At 36.0% G+C, this 22750-nt stretch overlaps 1 protein-coding gene across 1 annotated transcript; it reads left to right on the top strand.

The window, feature by feature from the left end:
- Positions 1–1169: 1169 nt before the first annotated feature.
- LOC149571304 (uncharacterized) lies at positions 1170–22316 on the top strand. Its single transcript, XM_089812853.1, has 2 exons — positions 1170–1912; positions 21554–22316. Exon 1 carries the CDS (start codon positions 1283–1285, stop codon positions 1877–1879), a length of 597 nt encoding a protein of 198 aa, XP_089668979.1. The 5' UTR covers positions 1170–1282; the 3' UTR covers positions 1880–1912; positions 21554–22316.
- The last annotated feature ends 434 nt before the right edge of the window (positions 22317–22750 follow it).

The raw sequence follows: 22750 nt of genomic DNA, 5'->3' as shown, positions 1-22750 counted from the left end.
GCGTGAACCACTACTCATGGAACATGGGTCTATGAGTTTGACTAAAAAAACTATATGATTGAATCTTGATAGAAATCTCACAAGCTTCTCACATCCAAATGCTACTTGATGACGCTTGGCAACTTGCTTCCACTAGGCTGCACATACCAGTAGAGATTTTGAAAAAACCTTGACTAACATGAGCCATTTTTAGGGAGGTACTATATATGAGTTGTAGACTGCGAAGATGATTCTAATCAATTTGAAGCAAATTAATCACAATGGATAAGTGGAGATTATATTGTAATTGGAACATAGATGGTAGTATTTTGTGAAACGTAAAGATTTCAATAAAGGAGAAAATTTGCAGTTTATTGGCTCATGGTTTTCACCCATTATCAATTACTATAGAGGGACTTGTGTGGCTATTTATAATTGAAGTACATTTGACGAACAAAGCTTTCAAAATGAGAATTCAATTACTCAACAATACTACACATAATTTAGAAATGATGGTTACACAAGGGTAGACGATCATTTCAATATTGACAAGAGGATGAAGTGTGACATTCACTTCAAATGAACATAAAAGAGGTGAACAATAAAAGACCACTCCAATGATTTTCAACTTTAAAGTTTTTCCCTCCCTCCCTCTTTCTTTTATTATTTTTTTCATAATATTTGTCTCTATACATATTATAAATTATTAGAAAATCTTGTAAAAATTGAGATTATTATCAAATAAAATATGTTATTTAGATCTATTAATGTTATTTTATACCATTAAAAAACACCAATGCACTTTTCCTTCTTTAGCTCCATCAAATATACTAATATTGTCCAAAATTCATATATCTAGTATCACATGAATATGCTACAATTAGAAATGCAAACTCATTCAACTTCATTTGACACATCAAGAATTATTACACCTTTCGGAATTCTAAACTTTCTTTTCTATGTTCAATATCATTCTTATATTGTAGACATTGATCAAGAAAATTCTTATATTGTAGACATTGATCGAGAAAATTATAGTTTTGTGCAATCTTGTATCTTCAATTAAATAATACAAATATACAAATATCCTTGCATATTACACAAACTAAAACCTAGTGACGAGTTCCATTGAATTTCAACCACTCTTTCGCTATAGAAATCTTCCCAATCTTCCCACCTTAACCGGGAGATTGTCTATCTACTCATCTCACATCTAAAATGGGGAAGACCGATCTCAGCTGCCCAACTAAAATGCACTGTACCATTAAACTATCTAACACAATCAAATTAAGCAGAAGCAGAGATGGCAAGTGAATGGCAATTGGTATCACTGGTTGCCATGAAGGGACATCCGGGCAGCGGCAAGTCCAGCGTTGCCCAATTTCTTGCCAAATCCCTTAAATGGGCTCTTCTCGACAAGGACGATGTTCGCGATTCCACTCTTCCCCTTCACTCTCTGGTCGCATCGGCCCTCCTCAATGATCTTTCCCACGCGGTCATATGGAAAATGGCCGACACCCAGATCAAATGCGGCACCAGCGTCATTGTGGATTCCCCGCTATCTCGCCCTCATCTCTTCCACGAAGAAGCGGCTCTCGCTGAAAAACACGGCGCCCGTTTGCTCGTCGTTGAATGCAGGGCTGAGAATGAAGACGAGTGGAGGAGGAGGTTGGAGGATCGAGCACGGGGGAGTCCGTCCTGGCATAAACCCGGCTCCTGGGAAGCGCTGAGGAATCTGGTGGAGGGCTACAATGGCTGCTGTGACTATGATACGCCGCAGGCCAAGAAGCTTGTTGTTAACACCACTGGTACTTTGGGGAGAGAGGCCTTGAATGTTAGGGTTTTGGATTGGGTGAGACGAGCAGACATGGCGACGCCTGCTGTGACTTTCCTTCCGTGAGAAAACTGCTGAACAAAATACCCTCTGCCCCAGGTTTTCCAGGCTTCCTTTGCTTGTCTCATTGGATTGGCTTTAAAGGTTTCAGGTGTATTTTTTTAAATTGGTAATTCAATAGTTTGTATTTATAGAAATTAGGAGTACATATATTTGTTAAGCCATCAAGTGGCCAATGAGCAAAAACCAGCATCAGCCTAATACATCTACCCATACGAATGTTACAACATAGAAAATTACATCACAAAAAACCCCCAAATAAACCACAGCGCTAAGGGCAACCCGACTCTAATTTTTGCCCTGTTCACCACGTCCTCCAAACCAAATCCCCATTTCCCCTCCAGACACTTTCTTGCCACACCCAAGACGTCAACCTCTGAATCCACAACCATTAATGCCAATGGCAAAAACAGGGACGATATGTCAAGATTTGACCAGGGCCTCCACTCATGCACCAAATATTTTTCCCAAACATCGGCTGCATTGCCTCCCAAAAGACCTCATCATCGAACGAGAGCACATTGCGCAACCGCTTCACCGTGATCGGCCTTTCGAAAGCAGGGATCTGTCCCGATGTATGGAATGAAATTCTATTCCTCCACATTTTCCCGCAAGATTTGAATTTGCTTAATATAATTGTTCAAGTACCGCATGTCCATCTCCCCTTTTGCTATTCTGTTCACTACCAATTGTGAACCCTTGGAGGTGAATCTTGTGGGCTTCCCTTAAGCCAAAGCAAAGTTGCTTCAACTGCAGCAAGACATTCAGTCTGATTGTTAGTTCCATCTGCAACTCTTTTTGCCACTCGCGCTATGATGCTACTGTCTTCACTCCTTGCAACAGCTCCAATTCTGGAGGGACCAGGATTCTTTTGAATGCTCTGTTAAAATTGATCTTTATCCATCCTGGATCTGACAGGTCCCAATTAATCTTCTTCTCACCACCATGACGAGGATGATCCCTCAAAAGCCTGTTAACAGGAAAGTTTCAGGTGTATTCATTATTCTTTGATGAGGTACATATCTAAAATATGGTGGGTCACAGGCCCATGTACTTGCTTCAATTTTTCCATTGAATTTCCACTACCCACTTTATGTAAGCTTCCAAATAAGATGATAAAAGGTTTCCTAATTGTTCTGTAGCTGTTTTCCCAGAATGGAAGATCCTAAGCAGTAATGGGAATTATGTCTAAATTTGGGTTTCGCATTAAGATAAAGCATGACTGTATTATAATTGAATCGGTCACGCCCTGTTCTGACATGAGGCAACAACTAATTTACCATATTGTATGTGTCACTCCTGTCTGATTTACATTGGGCGTATCTAATACTTATATAGGTACAGATACCCTATGGGTGCATTACTGCATATCCTCTACACTGCCGTATCTTGATACGGCTTGGGTATTCTGGTGCCAGATTCAGGCTTTATTTGGATAGGCACAGTGATATGCAAGAGGTCATATCCAAACACCAATTTATTGTTTTAAGGAAAAATGTGTAGATATGTCACTGTATTCAATCTTTACACTTGGTATTTACAGTGAGTGAAAAGAAGGCTTTCAAAACTTTTTTTGGACAAGAAATAAATATCTTCACAGCAATTTGCCATTTCTAACATGAAAAAACTAAAAAGCTTGACGTGTAACTAAGAATATCAACGGTAACTAAGAATATCAACAGTTGACACTATTGTACTGATTGCAATATCAGACTTTGCAGTACGTCAATGACATTTGAGAAAGTAAAGTCATTTGGGCCTATTAATGAAAGTCTGGAACACTGAGAGGAGCTTTAAATTTAGGAAAAAAAATAGCAAAAACTGCCTGAGAACCTGTTCGTTACAGACATATGCCAGTAAGGTAAATAATAAAATGGTCCCAGTTAATTAGATCTTCTGGAAAATAGTTTCTTAATGTTGTCTACGTACTTCCAAGCTGTTCCTGGGTCATCCATATAAGTTGAATTCACATGTTATTTGAGCCAAGAACTCAAATCTTGCAAAGTTGCACTAAGTACACATTCTGCTTTCCAATTCTTTTTACCACCAAATATAAGACTCGGTACAAGCCAGCTTTCAAGATTACCTGGACCTGATAATTGCTCACTGAGGTTAATGGCAACTTGTATTTGGTACCTTGGCAATGATTAGGTTTGATTTACTTGTTAAAGCAGGGTATCTCTCTCAGGATAGGTAGGATTCTATCCTTTTCTGGCAACTTAAGCCTGTCATTGTTTTGTCATTCTCATTTTTTATGTGATATTATTTTTCCAACTCTCAAACGTCAGTACTTTTTGTGTTAATAATGGTATTTTTCACAAGCTGTGAATCTTACCGAGAACAGAGATCCAGGAGATTTGTGCTCTTCAGCCTACTGAATCACTAGAAATGCTTTGGAAGAATAGGTAGTTTTCTCCGAAGAGCTTCATGAAAAGCTCAAGACCTTGAGAAACATATCTAAAGAATAGGAGAATGAACATAAGTTATAACTAGTTCGACTAATAATCTTTGTCATTCATGCATGTATTTGAATTATGGAGCTAAAATCAGTTACCATTTTCAAGCCAATCTGACTAATAAACACAATCAGGATGTATGTTGAGCTGATATAGTCAGCTCCAGCCTTTAGAGAAAGTCAACATTTCTTAACTAAATGATAATACATCTCAACATTTCTTAACTAAATGATAATACATCTCGTAAAGGCTGCTCTTCCCCTACCTTGCTCTTACTAATACCACTTCGTTTGTTCTCACCACCTTATTTGGGGTACTGGATATCTGGCTCAGTTTTAATGACGAGTATGAGCCTTGTAAAGTGTACTTTTATGCTGTATATTATTATCACCAGATGATATGGCAATTGACTATTTTTTTGTGATCTATTTCACACTTTCTGATATGACTCCAGTCCAACGTTGCACTCGTGAACGAAGGTTTGAAATATCACGCCCTTCTCTAAGCTATAAATGGATTGTAGTTTTCCATAAACAATGCATACCAAAATTCGAAGTACTAACTCGTGGAATTGAAAGTTAAAATTCAGTAGCAAAAAATGCATTATTAATTCTAATATTTGTGATATATTGGAATCCAATTGTGTAATTTTTCAGTCAAGTTCATTGATTCATATAGGAAACTCTATAATTAGGCATGCTTGAGGTGGAGTAGTATTGAGACAAGTGACCTTTTGGGAAGACCTTGGGCTTTACTTTTATAAGCATCACCTAGATGCAATAAGTGCTAAGTGTTCCATTCATTCTCATGAGAGATGGGCTCGTCTGAAATACTACTCATGAAAATGGGTCAATGAGTTTGACTCAAAAATTACATAGTTGAATCTCGAGACAATATCACAATTTGACTTACTATGGAAAAAATTTCCTACTTATTAATTGATGAGCTTAAGGGGCATTATAATGAATAGTTCATAAGACACAACTCTTACTAAAGGTTTTGCAAATGGGGTTGCAAACAAACTAGATTTAACAATGGAGGAAATTCCATAGTTAAGGGCACTTGAGTTGGAGTAGTATTAGGATGGGTGTCCTCTTAGAAAGCCTTTATGCTTCACGTCTATGAGCATCACCTAGATACAATGTGTGCTAAGTGTTTCATTCATTCTTATGAGAGATGGGTTCCCGTAAACTATTACTCACAAGACATGGGTTGATGAGTTTGACTCAAAAATTGCACAATTGAATCTTGATAGCAATATTTGTGGAAAACATATCATACTTATCAATTGATGAGCTTAAGGGGTTTTATAATGAATGATTCATAATGCACAACACTTGTTGAAGGTTTTGCAAATGTGTTTGTTGGCAAAGTGGGCTTAACAATGAAGGAAACTTCGTATTTAAACATTTTTGAAGTGGATTAGTGTTGGGATGGGTGATCCCCTGTGAAGTTCTAGTGCTTCACCTCTATGGCCATCACGTAAATGCAATGGGTGCTAAGTGTTCCATTCATTCTCATGAGAGATGGCTCTTGCGAACCACTACTCATGATATATGTGCCTATGAGTTTTACTCAAAAACTAGATAGTTGAATCTTGATAACAATATCACAATTTGGACCAATATCCAACATAGCAACCCTAGATTGATCATCAACATAAGGTTAGAACTCATTTATGAGCTATTGTGCGAGGGTTTCAGATGACAATTTCAAACTCATGTGTGAGCTTGAGGGTTTTGGATACTGTGGGGACGATCTTAGTTGGTGTTGGGCCTATTGTTAATGCAGGTTCCTCTGCTATGGTTCTCCCTATTAGGCCTTTGTCTACGTTTGCATGTGTTAGGGGTCATGTGATTTTTGCTGGCTCTTGTGCGATCACTAAGGATGGGATTGAACCATTCAATTGTTCCACAATTTCCAAAAAATCATCATCAGTAGCATATAATGTTTTAATAGTATCAAATCCAATGACTTCGGTTGCCATTGTGGTTAGTAGAGAAGTACGCTTGCTCAAGGCATCAACAACTTGATTTTGCTTCCTAGACTTATGCTTCAAAACAAAGGTGTATCCCTATAAAAAAGTGACCCACTTTGCATGCCGTGTATTCAACTTATTTTGGGTGTTGATGTATTTCAAAGCAAGGTGATCAGTAAATAGCACAAACTCTTGTGGCACTAAGTAGTGTCTCCAATGGCGTAGTGCTTGAACAATGGCATAGAATTCCAGATCATAGGTGGAGTAATTTTTCCTTGTATCATTGAGTTTTTCACTAAAAAAGACTACAGGATTACCTACTTGACTAAGAACATCACCTATTCCAATGTGGGAGGCATCACATTCTACGTCAAAAACTTTGTCAAAATTTGGAAGTTGTAGTTACCTTCTCCTTTAAAAACTTGAAACTTTCTTCTGTATCTGCTGTCCAGGCAAAATCCCTTCCCTTTGTGCAATCTATTATAGGTGCTACAATGCTACTAAAATTCTTGATAAACTTTTGATAGAAAGTGGCTAAACTCCTTACCGCTGTTATGTTTGTAGGAGTAGGCCATTCGAGAATTGCTCTGATCTTCTCTGGGTCCATTTGAATACCATCTCTAGAAATGACAAATCCTAAAAAGGTTAAGCTAGTTTGCATGAATCTGCACTTCTTTAAATTTGCATAGAGTCCCTCTGCTCTTAGTACAACCAAGATAACTTTCAAGTGTTGCAAGTGTTATTCTCTGTTCTTGCTAAAAATCAAGATGTCATCAAAATAAACAACCACAAACTTACCAATATAAGGTCACAATACAACATTCATCAATCACATGAATGTGCTTGGTGCATTAGAAAGTCCGAAGGGCATAACCATCCATTCGTACAAACCATCCTTTGTTTTGAAAGTTGTCTTCCATTCATCCCCTTCTTGAATACGAATCTAGTGATAACCACTTCGAAGATCAATCTTGCTGAAGTACTTGGCACCTACTAATTCATCCATCATGTCCTTGATATGAGGAATAAGAAATCGGTACTTAATGGTAATCTTATTAATTGCTCTATTGTCAGTGCACATCCTCCATGTATCATCTTTTTTTGGAGTCAACAACGCTAGTACTACACATGGGCTCATGCTTTCTCTAACCAAGCCCTTCTATAGGAGTTCCGTGACCTGTTTATTTAGCTCTACATGTTGGGTTGGATTCATTCGATAGGTTGCTTGATTAGGTAGGGTGACTCTAGGGATAAGATCAATGCGGTGTTGGATATCCCTCTTTGGTGGTAGACCATCTGGTAATTCATCAAGCACAACATTAGAAAATTCCTCTAATACCTTCATTGCATCAGGTGGTATTGGGTTCTCCTAGTCTTCTTTCCTTTTCACTACCAAAGCATAACATCACCCTGTCACCTTCATTTCCTTGGCAACTTCTTTTGCAGACAACATGGCTTCACTCTTCCTTTCATCCTTAAGTGGTAATAGAACCACTTTTGAGCCATCCTTCCAAAATGTGTATGTATTTCTCTTGCCATCATGTGTGACCTTCTTGTCATACTATCATGGTCTCCTCAATAATATATGACAAGCATCCATAGGGATAACATCACACCATATCTCATCTTTATAGAACTTTCTTATGGTAAAGCTTACTAAACATCTTTTATCAATAGTGACTTCATTTCCTTTCTTAAACAGTGCAATATGATAGGGATGAGGGTGCTTTTCACATTGTAAACCTAGTTTCTCTACCATTTCTCTAGACACCATATTCTCACAACTACTCCCATCAATAATAATTTGACATACCTTTCCACCTGAAGTGCACTTGGTTTTGAAGATGTTAGTTCGCAGCCATGAATTCTCAGAGTTATTTGCAGGAGTTTTGTCCTCTTTTGGGATGATCATTGACTTCCTCATCATGAGATTTTCTCCTACGTCTAGTGAGACTTCTTTCTCCTCTTCTTCTGTTTGCATCAAGTTCACTCTAGTTTGTCCTCCTTGCATTCTTTCTGGCATGTTATAGTTTGAGCATTCGAAAGTCCTGTGTCCTTCCTCACCACATCTGAAACAAACAAAAGGCCTTCTTTGATTTTCCCATCCTCTTTTGCTACCATAGCTTTGACCTCTTTGAAAAGCCTTTCCTCTTGTCTAGGTTTTGGGGTTCTTGTTGAGTATCTATTGCTTTATCAAATCCCAAGGATGAGTCTCCTCGACCATAACTGGAACTTCCTCGAAAAGAGTTTGATGTGCCTCTTCATTCTCCTCTATTCCTCTGGTTATATTGTCTATTCTGTTTCTCTTCAACCTTTAGAGCCGACTAATAGGCCTCTTCCATACTATTGACATGGTGCATACTCAACTCATCTTGGATGGTGAATTTTAAACCATTTGTATACCTAGCTACCATCTGCTCATCATCTTCTTGATGTTCTATACACATGAATAACTTGTAGAATTCATTTGTGTATTCTTGCACATAAGATAAGTTTTGCTTCAGATTTTAGAACCTATGAAATAGAGTTTGAGAATAATCTATAGGCAAGAATTTTTCCCTCAATTTCTTTTCCATCTTACTCCATGTCTTGATCTTGTCCTTGTTTATCTTCACCCGCTCCTTTTGGAGATGATCCCACCAAATCATTTGACCTTTTAATTTTGTGCATGCAAACTTCATCTTTTTTTCCTCTGTCCTAGGCTTCCAGTCAAAAAATTTACTCATCTCGTTTAACCAATCTATCAATTCTTCTGCTTGAAGACTACTGGCATAGTCTGAGACTTCAATTTTGATACCATCATTCTTTCCTTCTAAAGCCCTTAGGACTCTGTCTTCGTAGCTCATTCGTGCTATTCGATCACTACTTCCTTCATCTGTTTCTTCTTCCAATACATTATCATTTCGTGTTCTTTGATTATCAACTCTTTCAGTAAGCTCCTCAATTTGCCTTTGCAAGTCCAGTATGATTCTTTGAAATTGGGCAATGCCTCCTCTTCCTCTTCCTCTCCTAGCCATCTTGTGGCTGTAGTACCAAATGATGTAGCACACTGATCTCAACTCACAAAAAACTTAATAAATTCATAATGAAACCCAATATAGATTCAAACTTTGAATTGTTCATTACTGAAACTGCTTCTACATGGATCTCTAACTCTATTAAAACAACTGACTCCAAAAAGAGAAAACAAGAAATTTTCAAATTTGGCAGATTTTGACAACTAGAAAAAATCCCATTTTTGGTAACTTCTAAAAAACCTCCAAAAACAATTTTGAAGTTTCCTATATCTACCCGTTAAATCATAAAGGTGAATTGCCAACTAATCTCCAAAATTTAGAAAGAAATTTCGAAGTTATTACAAAGTAGAAAAATAAAAAAAACACCCAAGATATTTTAAAATTGAAATTTAGAGCTCAAGATGGAATTTTTGTCTCTTGAAAAATAAATCGAAACGACCCCAATAGAGTTAGCTAAGTTGGAATCCACCTCAACTATGGATTTTGAAAAAAACCTAGAAAAATCTAAGAAAACCCAGATCTGAGTCAAAATTTATGACTCTCCGAACTCCTTGCATCACTTCTTTTATGGCTCCCCAATATCTTCTTCAACACTAAATGACCTAACCTCTAGGTTGATTAAATCTTAGGAGGGAGGTTTTCAAAAGGGGGTTCCTGTCTCTTACTTTGTTACTCATGAGGGAATTCTGCAAGAAGTTGTGGCTTGGAAGGTGGTTGCACTTGTGATGGGGGGTACAAATAGGACTTCTTACACTGAGTCTGTGGATCAGGGTAGGGATTTGGAGGCTGCCTCAAAGTTGTCTTCTGTTAATCCCTTTCCCACCTACTGATCTATTGCAATCAACTTGGACAAGGAAACATTTGTATATATTGAGCAAAGGACTTTGGCCCTTGAGGAGGATGTTGTGATTTACCTAGTTAGGGGTTTTTGGCCTAGTCTCAAAGGGCATCACATTTGGATTTCTCAACACTGGGATCTATATATCTCTAATTCTATTCATATTTTTCTTCTGGTAAAAGGTTTTTTATTTTCATATTCGATAATGCGGAGGATAGGCGAACCATTCTATGTGATCATTTGTTCACATTGGAAAACCAATTCACTTTGATGTTTAAGCCTTGGCATAAGGATTTTAACCCTTCTTCTAAGTCCTTTTCTAAGATGCCTATTTGGGTATGAATTCCTAACCTCCCTCTTCATCTTTGGAATGGCTATGTTCTTGAGGAAGTTGGTGATGCTTTAGGTGATTTCTTAATGGTAGATTAGACATAATGCATTCTACCTATGCTAGGATTCTTGTTGATATAGATGCTTCTAAAGCCCTTCCGATAGAGATTAAACTTTGCAGTCCTATTGGAACTTGGATTCAACCTTTAGATTATGAAGGCCTCTTGTTTAGATGCAAAGAATGATTTAAGATAGGGCATGCTACGACAAAGTGTGAGGATGATAAACTCAAATACAAGAAACCCTCCTCTTGGTGGGAAGATGCTTTAAGGAAGCATTACATGGTGGTCAAGGTTGTTTCGAATACAAATATCCCGTTAGTTAATATTGTTGTTGGTCAGCAACAAGATGGAGATGTTGTCCCCTTCTGGTTAGCTGTCGGAGGCAAGCTTGGGTCAGTTGGTTTTTGATGCTCCTTTGGTTGGTTATGTTGTTGGTGCCTCTATTGTCTTCTCTAATCTGAACATTGGTCTTGTATAGTTTGTTGAGGGTTTGGTTGCTTTGGAGGATCTTGGGGGGAAGGTTAAGGATGCTGGCCCTATCCAAAACATTGTGATAGACGGATTTGGTTCTTCTGCTAACCCTGTCCATTCAGATTCTAATTTATTTGTTGATTCACTTGCTTGGAATTCTGTGGCTGCCAAGATTGAAGAGGGATGGATCACTATTAAAGGTAAACATCCAAAGAAATTTCTCTCTCATTCTTGAACAATGCTCCTAACTAACTCCCAAAAATTGGGGGTTAAGGGGAAGCCTTAACAATGTTACCTAGTTTTGGTCATTGGGTGCTCAGGTGATTTAATTTTCTTTCTTTGACTGCCAATTAGTGTTTGTGGGGGTTGTGAGTTACTCCCTTCTTTGTTTATGTTTGTTGCATCTTTGCCTCATTTTCTATTGTGGAATGTATTGTATATCTTTTGCTTGGTTTGTAGGATGTATTTTTCTCCAAGGCCCTTTCAAAACCCATTTTCCTAATAAAAACAATATCAAAATTTGATTTGTTGGAAAATATCTCATACTTATCAATTGATGAGCTTAAGGGGATTTATAATTAACGACTCATAAGGCACAATACTTGTTAAGGGTTTTACAAATGGGGTTACAAGAAAAGTGGGCTAAACAATGGAGGAAATTCCATAGTTAAGTGCACTTGAGATGGAGTAGTAGTAGGATAGATGACCTCGTGAGAAGTCCTCGTGCTTCACCTATGTGAGTATCACCCATATGCAATGAGTGTTGAGTGTTCTATTCATTTTCATGAGAGATGGTTTCTTGTAGACCACTACTCATGAAACATGGGTTAACGAGTTTGATTCAAAAGCTGCACAATTGAATCCTCATAGAAATATCAAAATTTCTCTCTATGGAAAATATATTCTACTTATCAACTCTAGTATCTGTCAAATTTTGCCATTTTAATCAAATAGCGGACCTTTATATAGTATGGATGAGAGTATTGGGAGCTTGTTTCATTTTTAATCAAAATATGAGTAAAATATGAGAATTTAAAAAGATCTTCAAAAATGCATTTTGCATTTAGAACCTTTATATTCATGTATTCATGAATAAAAGCATTTGGATCAATGCAATGAATATATGTTGTTTATCATAGACATTTGTCTATTTGTCAATATGTCTTGCTTGCAACCTCTTTGTTGAGTGAATTGAATTTTTCTTTAAATAGTAGTGTACTTGCAGCTCATGGGAGCTATGCTATTAGCCTATTAGTGGCCATTGTCACATGCAATGCAATTGCAGCCCAAATGAAATGAAGTAAGTTACCAATCCCAACTTTAGAGTCTAGGCTCATTATGGTTCTAGTATTTTGTCAATGGAATGAAGTGAGTTATTGGTCAACTTTAGATTCGAGGTTCAGCTTGGTTCTAATACTTTGTCCTGTACTCTAGTACATTTCTTGAAAGTTACCTCAAAGAAAAATTTCTTTGAATTCAATTGGACCCTGTATTGCTCCAATCTTATGAATATCTTATCCATGATTTCTAAATGGACCTCTCTAGTGTAGGATTTTCCCAGTAAGTCATATACACAATCCTACAAATATGTATGCATCATGTCATGAAATATTGTGGTCATTGCCTGTTGATAATTGGCTCTAGAATTTTTTAACCTAAAATGCATCACATTCCAACAGAAAGTTCCCCAAGGGCAAGTGAATGCTATCCTGTTCTGATGCTAAGGAGCAACTTTAATTTGATTGCAACCCAAAAAACCATCCATGAGGGATGCATGTCTCATCTTTCTGTCAAGTCAACTATTATGTCAATATTTGGAAGTGAAAAATCATCTTTAGGACAAGATCTATTTAGTTCCCTGGAATCAATGCAACAATGAACATTCCCATTAGATTTTGAAACCAGTACTATATTTGAAATCTAGCAAGCATAATCAACAAGTCTTATGAATCCAACATCTAGCAACTTGGAACTCAACCTTCACTAATAGAGAAACACATAGGTGTATTTTTATCAAATTTGTTTTGACAAGGTTTTCCCTTGGTGGAAAAGAAAAGTGATGCATAACTAAACTAGCAGTTGCACGTTTTTGTATGTGTAACAAGAGGTTGATAGAAGTGATATGTTTAGTGTAACATGTTATTACATTGTAGAATGATAATTTGTAGGTAATATGACATTTTGAAATTGTAAAGCAATGTAATAAAAGGAAATTGGAATGTTTGTAAAAATATATTTTTGTAATGTGTATCAATATTCAAGTGTAGAGTAACATGATAGTAAAATATATAAATTTATTTTGTAGGACAGTAGTGCATGGAGCATCATAAAATTTAATTTAATCTTATGATAAATTGGATTGGGTTTGACAAAGTTTGGAATACTCAATAGGTGGAAGCCCTGATTTTGTATCATCATGTCGGTATCATAGTGTTGATATCTTCCCATTAAACTAATATCTTATCATGTTTGCTTGCCTTATTTGTCTATCTAGATTATTGTTAGCTTAACCTCCAGTCTTAGCTTCCTATATTAAAGAAGCATGACTCTGTGAATTTTTTTTGTTTTAGTGGAGTTAGATTTGGATCCATGGGTTGTATTCTGCGTGTTCATGTAATATTTTGAGAGCCATATAGGGCACATTGTTGAATCAGATCTTGTATATAGGGCAATTCAACTATGGTATATGAATTTTCCTATTGTCTCATGTCAGACCTAACCAAATATTGTTTCATAGAAGAACAATTTCTCAAGCAATGTTATTCTTGAATATGACAAGTTTTGCAAGCCATGGTTTGTGTATTCCTTCAAGAAATCTATACAATTGTATACAGAGTATCACACACATTTTTGTGTCCATCACATCTTTGAGCCTTGGATATTATTGATCATAGTGCATGATAGCATAAACCATGAGAATTCTGTGACAACATCCGAAGATTGCTAGGTAGTTGATAGGATTTTGAAATTGCTTATGAGATGATTTTATGTTGCTAATTAGTACTGACAAGGACATTCAACTAAGAAGCCTTAGTGAAGCTGATTCAATTATCAAGTTGTTTCATTCAATTTTTCTCATCATCACGAAAAAGTTCAATGATAAGGTTTCTCATATATTTCTTAGCAGCTTGTGATTGTTGTTATGGGTAGGGCTGAAACGAATGGGTAAGAAAATATAGGTACTTTAGATGCTCTAACTTATATATATATATCCTTTGACTCTAATATATTTCGAGCTTCCTTATTTCCCATGTGTGCATGCTACGAAGACATTCCTAAGTGACTACTGACTCCACTATCCTACAAGCTAACATGGCCATATTATCTATACATAAAATCAATGCATACTCTATTCCAAGATCAAAGAAAACAATATGTACAAACTTTTTTCTTTCTTTCGTTCATACATATGTATGAGTCTTGCCGGTGGTTGACTTCAGCTATAATAATTCATTCTGATGCCAATTTTTATTCTTTTATATACTACATTTTAGATCATTCTAGTTTTATAGTACATAAAGTTGGCAATTCAATAGTAGGATGTGGATTTTCCTATTGTTTTATATTAGACCATACTCAGAGTACAAACAAGCGGTAGACAAATCATTCAAGTCCATAGAGAAAAAACCAATACATGATTAAAGGTAGTCACAAAATGGAACACTTTCAAAGTTGTTAGTCTTTTCTATGCTGCCTATTTTTAAATACATGTGCCTTTAAATTTATAATTTATAATTTTCCCTTGTAGTAGACACAAGACTAAGATTTTACTATCTAATAACATCTATACAAAAAATTTAAGGGGAGTAAAGATTTCACACATCTTTTAGAGGATTACAATTTTTTAAAAAAAATTAGATTTGGAATGAGAGGACAAAATAGGGATATATGATTTAGCTAAATATATTTTTATAGATGTATTGCATGTAGATTTTAGACAAGTGAAGGATGTTGTTATATTTATTTCTTCTAACAAAAAAAGATTACATTAAAAATCCAATGAAAATTATAAAACTAAGAAGGAAAAATTACCTTAAGAACTATAATGGCACCCAATTATACTGATTTATAATTTTAAAAAAGCATCGGTATGTAATCAATTCATCTTGGTAAAATTAAGAGCCATAAACTGCATTTCTCCATTAGATGAAGCAATACAAAGTCCTAGTTTCCATGAGATTGTAGAGGACTATGAAAATATATAACAAATTCATATTCAATAGGTCAGTTGACAAATCACTAGCTACTTGCATGCAGAGTGATTATTGTTAAGAATATAAACAAAGTTTGTTAGATCTTCATTATTACAATTCAAATTGTGTTTAGCAAGTAAAGTCACATAATAGATACAAATGTGAAGTTATGCATAAAATATTATTTTTATGAACATCTTTAAGCTACCATATCATGACAAAATGGAGAGTAAAATATTGCAAGCAATTCATCCATTTGACATATAGTCTTTGTCTTGGCCTTGCACTCTATCCTATAACATTTTCAAAGAAGCTAGGGGTGAGAGATGTACACAAATTAATCGATACATTTAGAAACTCCATCTTTAAAGGATTTTTTTTTCAAAATAGGAAACTTCAATATACAATGGAATCATTGAGAAAGGTGATGAAATTAGAAATTTCTAACATCCATTTCTTTTTGGTTTCTATTTTAAAGATAGCCATAAAGATTGGTGATACTATTGATTTTTTTTTCAATTAATTATTATACAATTTAAAAACTTAAACTATAATTTTTAAATGATAATGATAATTACAATTATTCAAATATAAATAATAATAAAAGAAAAATACAATACAATACAACAATATGAATGACATTAACAAAGAAGTCGATATAACATCATTAGACTAAAAGTTATATTACTAGTTGTTGCATGTTTTTGCTACTACAATTAGAAACATGCCAAATTTAAAATTATATTAGAAAGTGGTCCTCACAATTAGAAACTTCAAATCACTTAAGTATATAATAATAGAAAGTTATTTAAATGAAATAAAAGAGAAATGAAAGGAAATTAAAATAATCGAAAAAGAATTCAAAATAACCTGAATTATTTTTTGGCAAGAGGTTGACAATTTTTAGGCAAATATTTATAAAATCTGGGAGCAAAGCTCCCAATATAAGCCTATTGACTTAATTAGGATCAATACCCAACATGTCTACATAGGACCAAGCAAAATTGATAGGACCGAGCAAAATTGATCTATCTTTCCTTGTAAATTGTACATATGTTTCTCTTCCTTGAGAGATTAATGATTTAGCTCAATGAGTAATTCTTGGTTTCTCTTCAACACCAAATTTTATCTATTTTTTTCTCCACTAAAATAGTCAACTTCTCATGATATGATGCTAGGGAAAGTTTGTCAATTCTTCCATCTTTAGGTGCCTTAGAGAGATTTTCACCTTCATAACCTTTCCTTTATTGAACCTTTCTGAGTCTAATAGCATCACACAGTGGTTTTTGCTAGAAGATCTATTTATACTTTGAATTATTTTGCAATTGAAAGGGTTGACACATTCTCTAGAGTAATTTGTGTTGTTAAGTTCTATGGTAAAACCAACTCTGTGGTTCCCCATGCTTAGAGAAATTTTAATTTTAGTTCATTTTTTGAAAAATGTTCAATTGTGATGGTCTTATTGGTCCAAATCAATAAGAGTTGGGTGAACAAGGAATAAATGATTAGGATTCTAGGCTCAAGATTATGAATAAGTTTAAGGGTGCAGATGTTGTCATAGTCATAGATATTAGTGAAATCATCATAGTTGTCAATGATATCCTACTCTTCAGTTTGTGTGTATTAGAAGATTCTCCTACCTCACTCAAGTTGCCCTTATTAGTTGAGCTCTTATCTTTTTGCATATGATAACCTAAGACAATAAATTTACATCCACCATTAGGTTTTATTAGTTCAAGTTTGCCTTGTTTTTGTAAATCAAGAGGTCTATGACCATCATAACCATATATTTCTATGATCTTAAGTTCTTTTCCTTACTACTCAACAAGTATCTTGATTTCAGGTTTCTCAGCTTGTTCCTTCTTTGTATCTTCATCTTTGTGCAATCATCTTAGGATAGATTCTTTTGTTTCATCATGCAAGGTTCCCCAATTTTAGAAATTTGAGGGGTTGTGGTATTTGATATTGTTTCAGCCATTTGTGGTTTTCCATAGACTTGAGGAGGCAAATATAGTTTTTCAATGCAAAGAGCACAATTTAGGGTCCATTCTCTCACCCCTTGTTCTTTTAGTTGTATTTTGATCTCAAGTTCTCTAGATTCGAAGGTGGATGTTTTTAAGGACTCAAGGTTAACATATTCTTGAGAGGGAGGAGTTTCATGATTACTAGGAACAATGGATTCAATATGAAGATTTAAGTTATTGCAATATAAAAAATAATTTGGATCTCCTAGTATGGTAATCTTAGTACCATTATGAAGAAATTTTATGCATTGATGATATGCAAAGGATATAGCTTGCATTGCACGAATCCATGCTCTTCCAACAAGGATGCTATAAGTTAAGGCAATATCAAGAACTTGGAAAACCACATCCTTTGTTTTAGGTCCTACGTTGATAGGCAATATAGTCAATCTTTTAGTTGAGTGTTCCTCTTCATCATATGCTTTTATGGTAATCTTTTTCTATGGATCAACAAAACTCTTAGAGGACCATTATTCTTTGAGAAATTTCAAGTGAGACCTTCTCCTTTTTCTATCAAAACTCTCTTGATCTATGGATATAAACTTTAATGTGTCAAAATACATTGCAGTTCTTGCATGGACAAATCACCATTCTTGGTGAAAGTGAGAGTAAAAAGGGAGGTGATAGGTCCCACCATATCTTGGAATTGATCTACATGTAGGCCTAAATATACTATTGATGTAGTGCAAGGTAGGAGAATCTCCAAAGGAGATGTTCTAGACCCCCAACAAATAACCATAGATTGGAAACATAACAATAATGCAAGATCAGATACCAAATCACAACTCTTTATTCATAAAATAACTGATTACATGCAATGTGTCGATGCAAGGCCTTCTTGGTTACGACCAAATGCAGAGAAAGTAACAGTTCAACAAGATCCCTCAAGATCCAAATCAAAACTAAACCTAGCTAGTCCAGATTCACACTCTAGTAGAAAACCTCAAGGAAATCTCAACTTGTGTCCGCAAGCCCACCAAGGAATCTCCTAGTTTACCAAGCCTCAACTACTATCTCTACAAAGTTTGCTCCTCCACTTCATCCTCTTCTCCAAGCTGGATGAATCACTACCCCAAAGACTCCACAAGACCCCCTACTTATACTCAACTAAGCCACAAGTTAGCCTAGTAAGCTACAAATTAAATAAAGCCTTACACTAAATACATGTTGAGCCACAAGTCAGCCTCCAACATATATTAAATACCAAAAATTCCTTAGAAGGATTACAACAAAAATCAAATGCACATAGGAGAGACAACCAAGATCCAAATAGGTCCACACAAACTCTCAGATTGATCCACACCATGATCACACACTACATGCATTAAATGCACCAAAACGTTTGAGGAAATTTGCAAGAACTCCATCCTGCAAGCCACATTGTTGAGTGTTAGCAAGCCCACAAGTGCTGCCAAGCTCCCACAAGCATTGCCAAGTTCCATAGGTGCTAAGAAACTAATACATGCCGAGCACAACAAAGACTTCTGAGAAACAACAGATTTCGAGCTCCTTGAGTGACAAAGCCATTCAATGATGGAACACCTCGGCCAACACTACATCCAATAACAACTGAGCACCACTCCTTTGGTGACCGAGTCCATAACTCCAAAGCCAAAATACCTCCAACATGTAGGATTGCTAGCTAACCAAGGATGCTCTTGCATCAGACACCCCAAGTTTAAAAATATGTTCTCAAAAGCTGGAATAACATCTTCTAGGATTCAACACATAAATCTCAAATTGGTTCTTCACATACATATCCTCCAAGTCCTCAACTTGTACACTCTTTCTCTTGACCTTCTTCTGCTTCTTCACATTCATCCTCGATGTTCCACTGGTCTGTCTTCCACACTGATCTTTAACCCTCTTAGAATCCTTCAACTCAACTTGGCTACCAATACTTAGGTTCCTTCTACCAAGCTCTTCATTTTGTAAAGGAATCATAGAATGCTTCCTGCCACCTTTCACAATTGTAAACACATTCTTGACACAATCATGCACAACCCTGCAATCATATTTGCTAAGATCTACCAAGCAACAAATGAAAACTATTCATGTCCACAATATCACACAACATTTGATCCTTATACTGCCCGATTTGGAAATCAATAAGGCACTACTCCCTCACTTACAAAGCATACTCACCTTGAAACCAGCCAATCCTATAAGGATAAGGATGTCTCACTCTCTTCAAACCAAGTTTCTAAACTATCTCCTCAGCAACAAGGTTATCCATACTACCACCATCCGCAATTACTTTGCAGACTTTTCCACGAGACTTCTAACAAGTCCTGAACCCTTTAGTCCTCTGATAAGATTCCATTGTCTTTTGACCAATCAGTACTCGCCAAGCTAGCAAACTCTCTCCTTGCTCAGATTGATTGTCTTGGACTTCAACCTCACTCACAACATCATTTCTTCTGTCACCAGCTTTAAGAAATTCATAAAACCTATGCCCTACTTCTCCACATTTGTAGCAAGTACCCTTAAACTCACCTCTACCCGTCCTTCTCTTTTGAGCAACAGGTTATGATTCATCTTCTTTACTTGGTTTAGCTTTTTCTAAGCTATCCTACTTCTTCCCTCTGGAACTACCTTGACTTTTCCTCTTCAACTCATCTTCTTCCTTCAAGGCATACTGATAAGCATCCTCAACTGAATCAATCTTCAACATACCAACCTCATCTTGGATATTGAATCTCAAACCATTAATGTATCAAGCTACCTTCTCCTTTGACAATTCTCTATGCCTAGACCAAATTGTCAACTTGTAGAACTCCTTGGTATAATACTTAATAGTCATATCTTTTTGTTAAAAATTCTGCAACCCTTTGAACAAGTCAAGTTCATAATTAGCAGGAATGAGCTTAACTTCAACTTAGTTACCATCAAGTTCCATCTAGTGATCTTCATTTCACCTTCCTCTTCTCTATCTCTTTGTAGTTCTTTCCACCAAAGAGCAACATGTCCTTTCAACTTAGTTTGTGCCAACCTAACTCTAAGTGGATCATCAATATCCTCAAGCTCAAAGTAGTCTTCTAATTCATGATTCTAATCAATCAGGTCTATAGGAGTCAAAGTACTTGAGAAATTAGACCTCCATCTTATGCTTCAATTTCACTGAGATCTAGGTCTAGAAAACTGACCAACCCTAGTTCCAATAGGTGTCTTTGCATGATCAGTTTTGTCCTCATCACTTGGTTCAATAATTTCAAAGTCTTCAACAACTTTCTCATAACCATATTTAGTACCTACATGCCTAGGTACACCACCAAAAGCACTCATAATTTCAGCAATCATGTCACTCTTCATCAATGCCATCTCAGATTTGAAATTGGCTTTAACCTCATCCATTTCAGATCTAAAATATGTTTTAACCTTCTCTGGGATCCTTTCTTCCACAACATCACTGAGATCATCAATTTTCCTAGGTTCCAATCTTCTTGGAGGCATCTTCCAAGATCCTCTACAACAAATCACCCAGATCCAACCTTTGATCTATTCAAAATATGTGTCTCAACTTTGCAATCTTTTTCTAGAAAATTCTAGAATTTATTTGTGGAAGTTTTCCACTTGTTTATATCTTGGAAAAGATTGTATAAAAATACCAAAAGGTGCCTTATCCATAGTAGAATATAGGAGGGTCATTTTTAGAACATAGTTAGCTTGTTTTATGATTTTTATAGGGGTCTAAACTAAGAGACAAAATTATGGACGGGATTACTATTTTAACCTATTTTTTTTTCTATCTTGGAAATGTAAATGTCAAAAATGGGTAACATGTGGCATGGTAGTTTTGCCCATGGTTTTGTAAAACCACAAGTGATTTCTAGTTTGTAAAATCACTATAAAAGGAGGGCTTGGGGAGGTGTTTGGGTCATTGAGTTTAGTTTGTAAGACTGGATGCTAGAAGAAGTCTCTTTGAGTTTGAGTTGTGGTTATGCGCTCCTGTATGAACTTGCATTGCAAGTGTATTGTAATCATCTTAGTTTGATAATACATTATGTAGGTTTTGGAGGGGTGGGGTTTTTTTCCTAGAAGGGTTTCCCCATGGTAATCATTGTGTTATGCATTCATTGTTATTTTGATTATATCATTATGCATTTCTTGAGATCTTTGCAATAGTTAGTTGAATTTAGATAATCGTTCTCTCAATGATTAGTGTAGGAAGTGATTTCACACACCTTTGCTTTCTTACAAGTGATATCAAAGCCTAGCTAGTTTTGGTTCTAGTTGTTGGGTACAAGGTTTTTTGAGCTAATCAAGGTTTGAGTGGGAGCTTGTGCTGAGTATTTCATTTCTGTGTTGCAGGATTACAAAGATGGCAAGCATGTTGGGGAGAATTGATGTTGAAAAGTTTTCTAGCACAAACTTTGAGATGTGGAAGCCGAAGATGGAAGATCTATTGAATGATCAGGATCTATGGGATGCAATTGATAAGAAGAAGTTGAGGTCTGTAGATCTAACTTTGGCCACACAGTATGATGTGACAGACGGAAAAGCTAAAGGTCTCATCAGATTGTGTCATGTAGACTCAATTATGATTAATGTCCATGAAGAACCTATTGTGAAGAAGATTTGGAAGAAGCTAAGTGAGATCTATCAAGTAAAATTACTTAGAAACAATATTTTTTTAAGGAAGAATTTGTATTCCTTGAGAATGGAAGAAGGTGGACAAATTTTTGAGCATCTATAAAGCTTTAACATGTTGGTGACTCAGTTGACCTTAGTAGGGGTGCCAATGGTTGAAGAAGAAAGGTGCCAAATCTTGCTATGTTTGTTCCCAAACTCATGGGACAAACTTGTTATGGCCATAGGAAGCACTTCAATTGTCTTGAAGATAGATGACGTTGTTGGTTCTCTACTTTCCAAGGAGATGAGAAGGAAGGTCTCTCTAAATGCCAAAGAGGCTTTGAGTGTTCAAGGAAGACCAAAAGAAAAAGGCAAGAATGAAAAGTAGCATGGCCGTTCTAAGTCCAAGAATAAGGGGAGATCAAAATCTCCTGGTAAGTCCAAGGCAATCTGCTAGAATTGTGGCAAACCTGGACACTTCCAAAAGGACTACAAAGAGGAGAAGAAAAAGAAGAAGAAGAAGCAAGATTATGATTCTGAGTCTAAAAAGGAAGATGGAGATGCTTTCATTGCAACCTTGGCCACTCGTGTAGGTATAAATGCATGGATAATAGACTTAGGTGCATCTTTCCACATGGCTCCTAATAGAAACTGGTTTAGTAAGTATGAAAATTTTGATGGTGGTAAGGTGTATTTGGGTGATAACTCAATTCTTGATATTTTTGGTTGTGGAAGTATACATGTAAAATTTTTTGATGCTAGAATTAGAAGATTTGATGGTGTCTTGCATATCCCTGGACTAGCGAGGAATTTATTATTTGTCAGTAAGCTAATAGATGCAGGTGTGCATGTACAGTTTTCTAAAGTAGGTGTAAAATTGGTGAGAGGTGCTATGGTGATAGCAAGGGGAAGCATATTGGGTACATTGTACCTACT

The sequence above is a fragment of the Cupressus sempervirens genome, chromosome 2, assembly GCF_028749045.1.
Source record: "Cupressus sempervirens isolate cs-2001-9-10 chromosome 2, ASM2874904v1, whole genome shotgun sequence".
Taxonomy (NCBI): Eukaryota; Viridiplantae; Streptophyta; class Pinopsida; order Cupressales; family Cupressaceae; genus Cupressus; species Cupressus sempervirens.
This window is presented reverse-complemented; position numbering and strand designations above follow the sequence as displayed.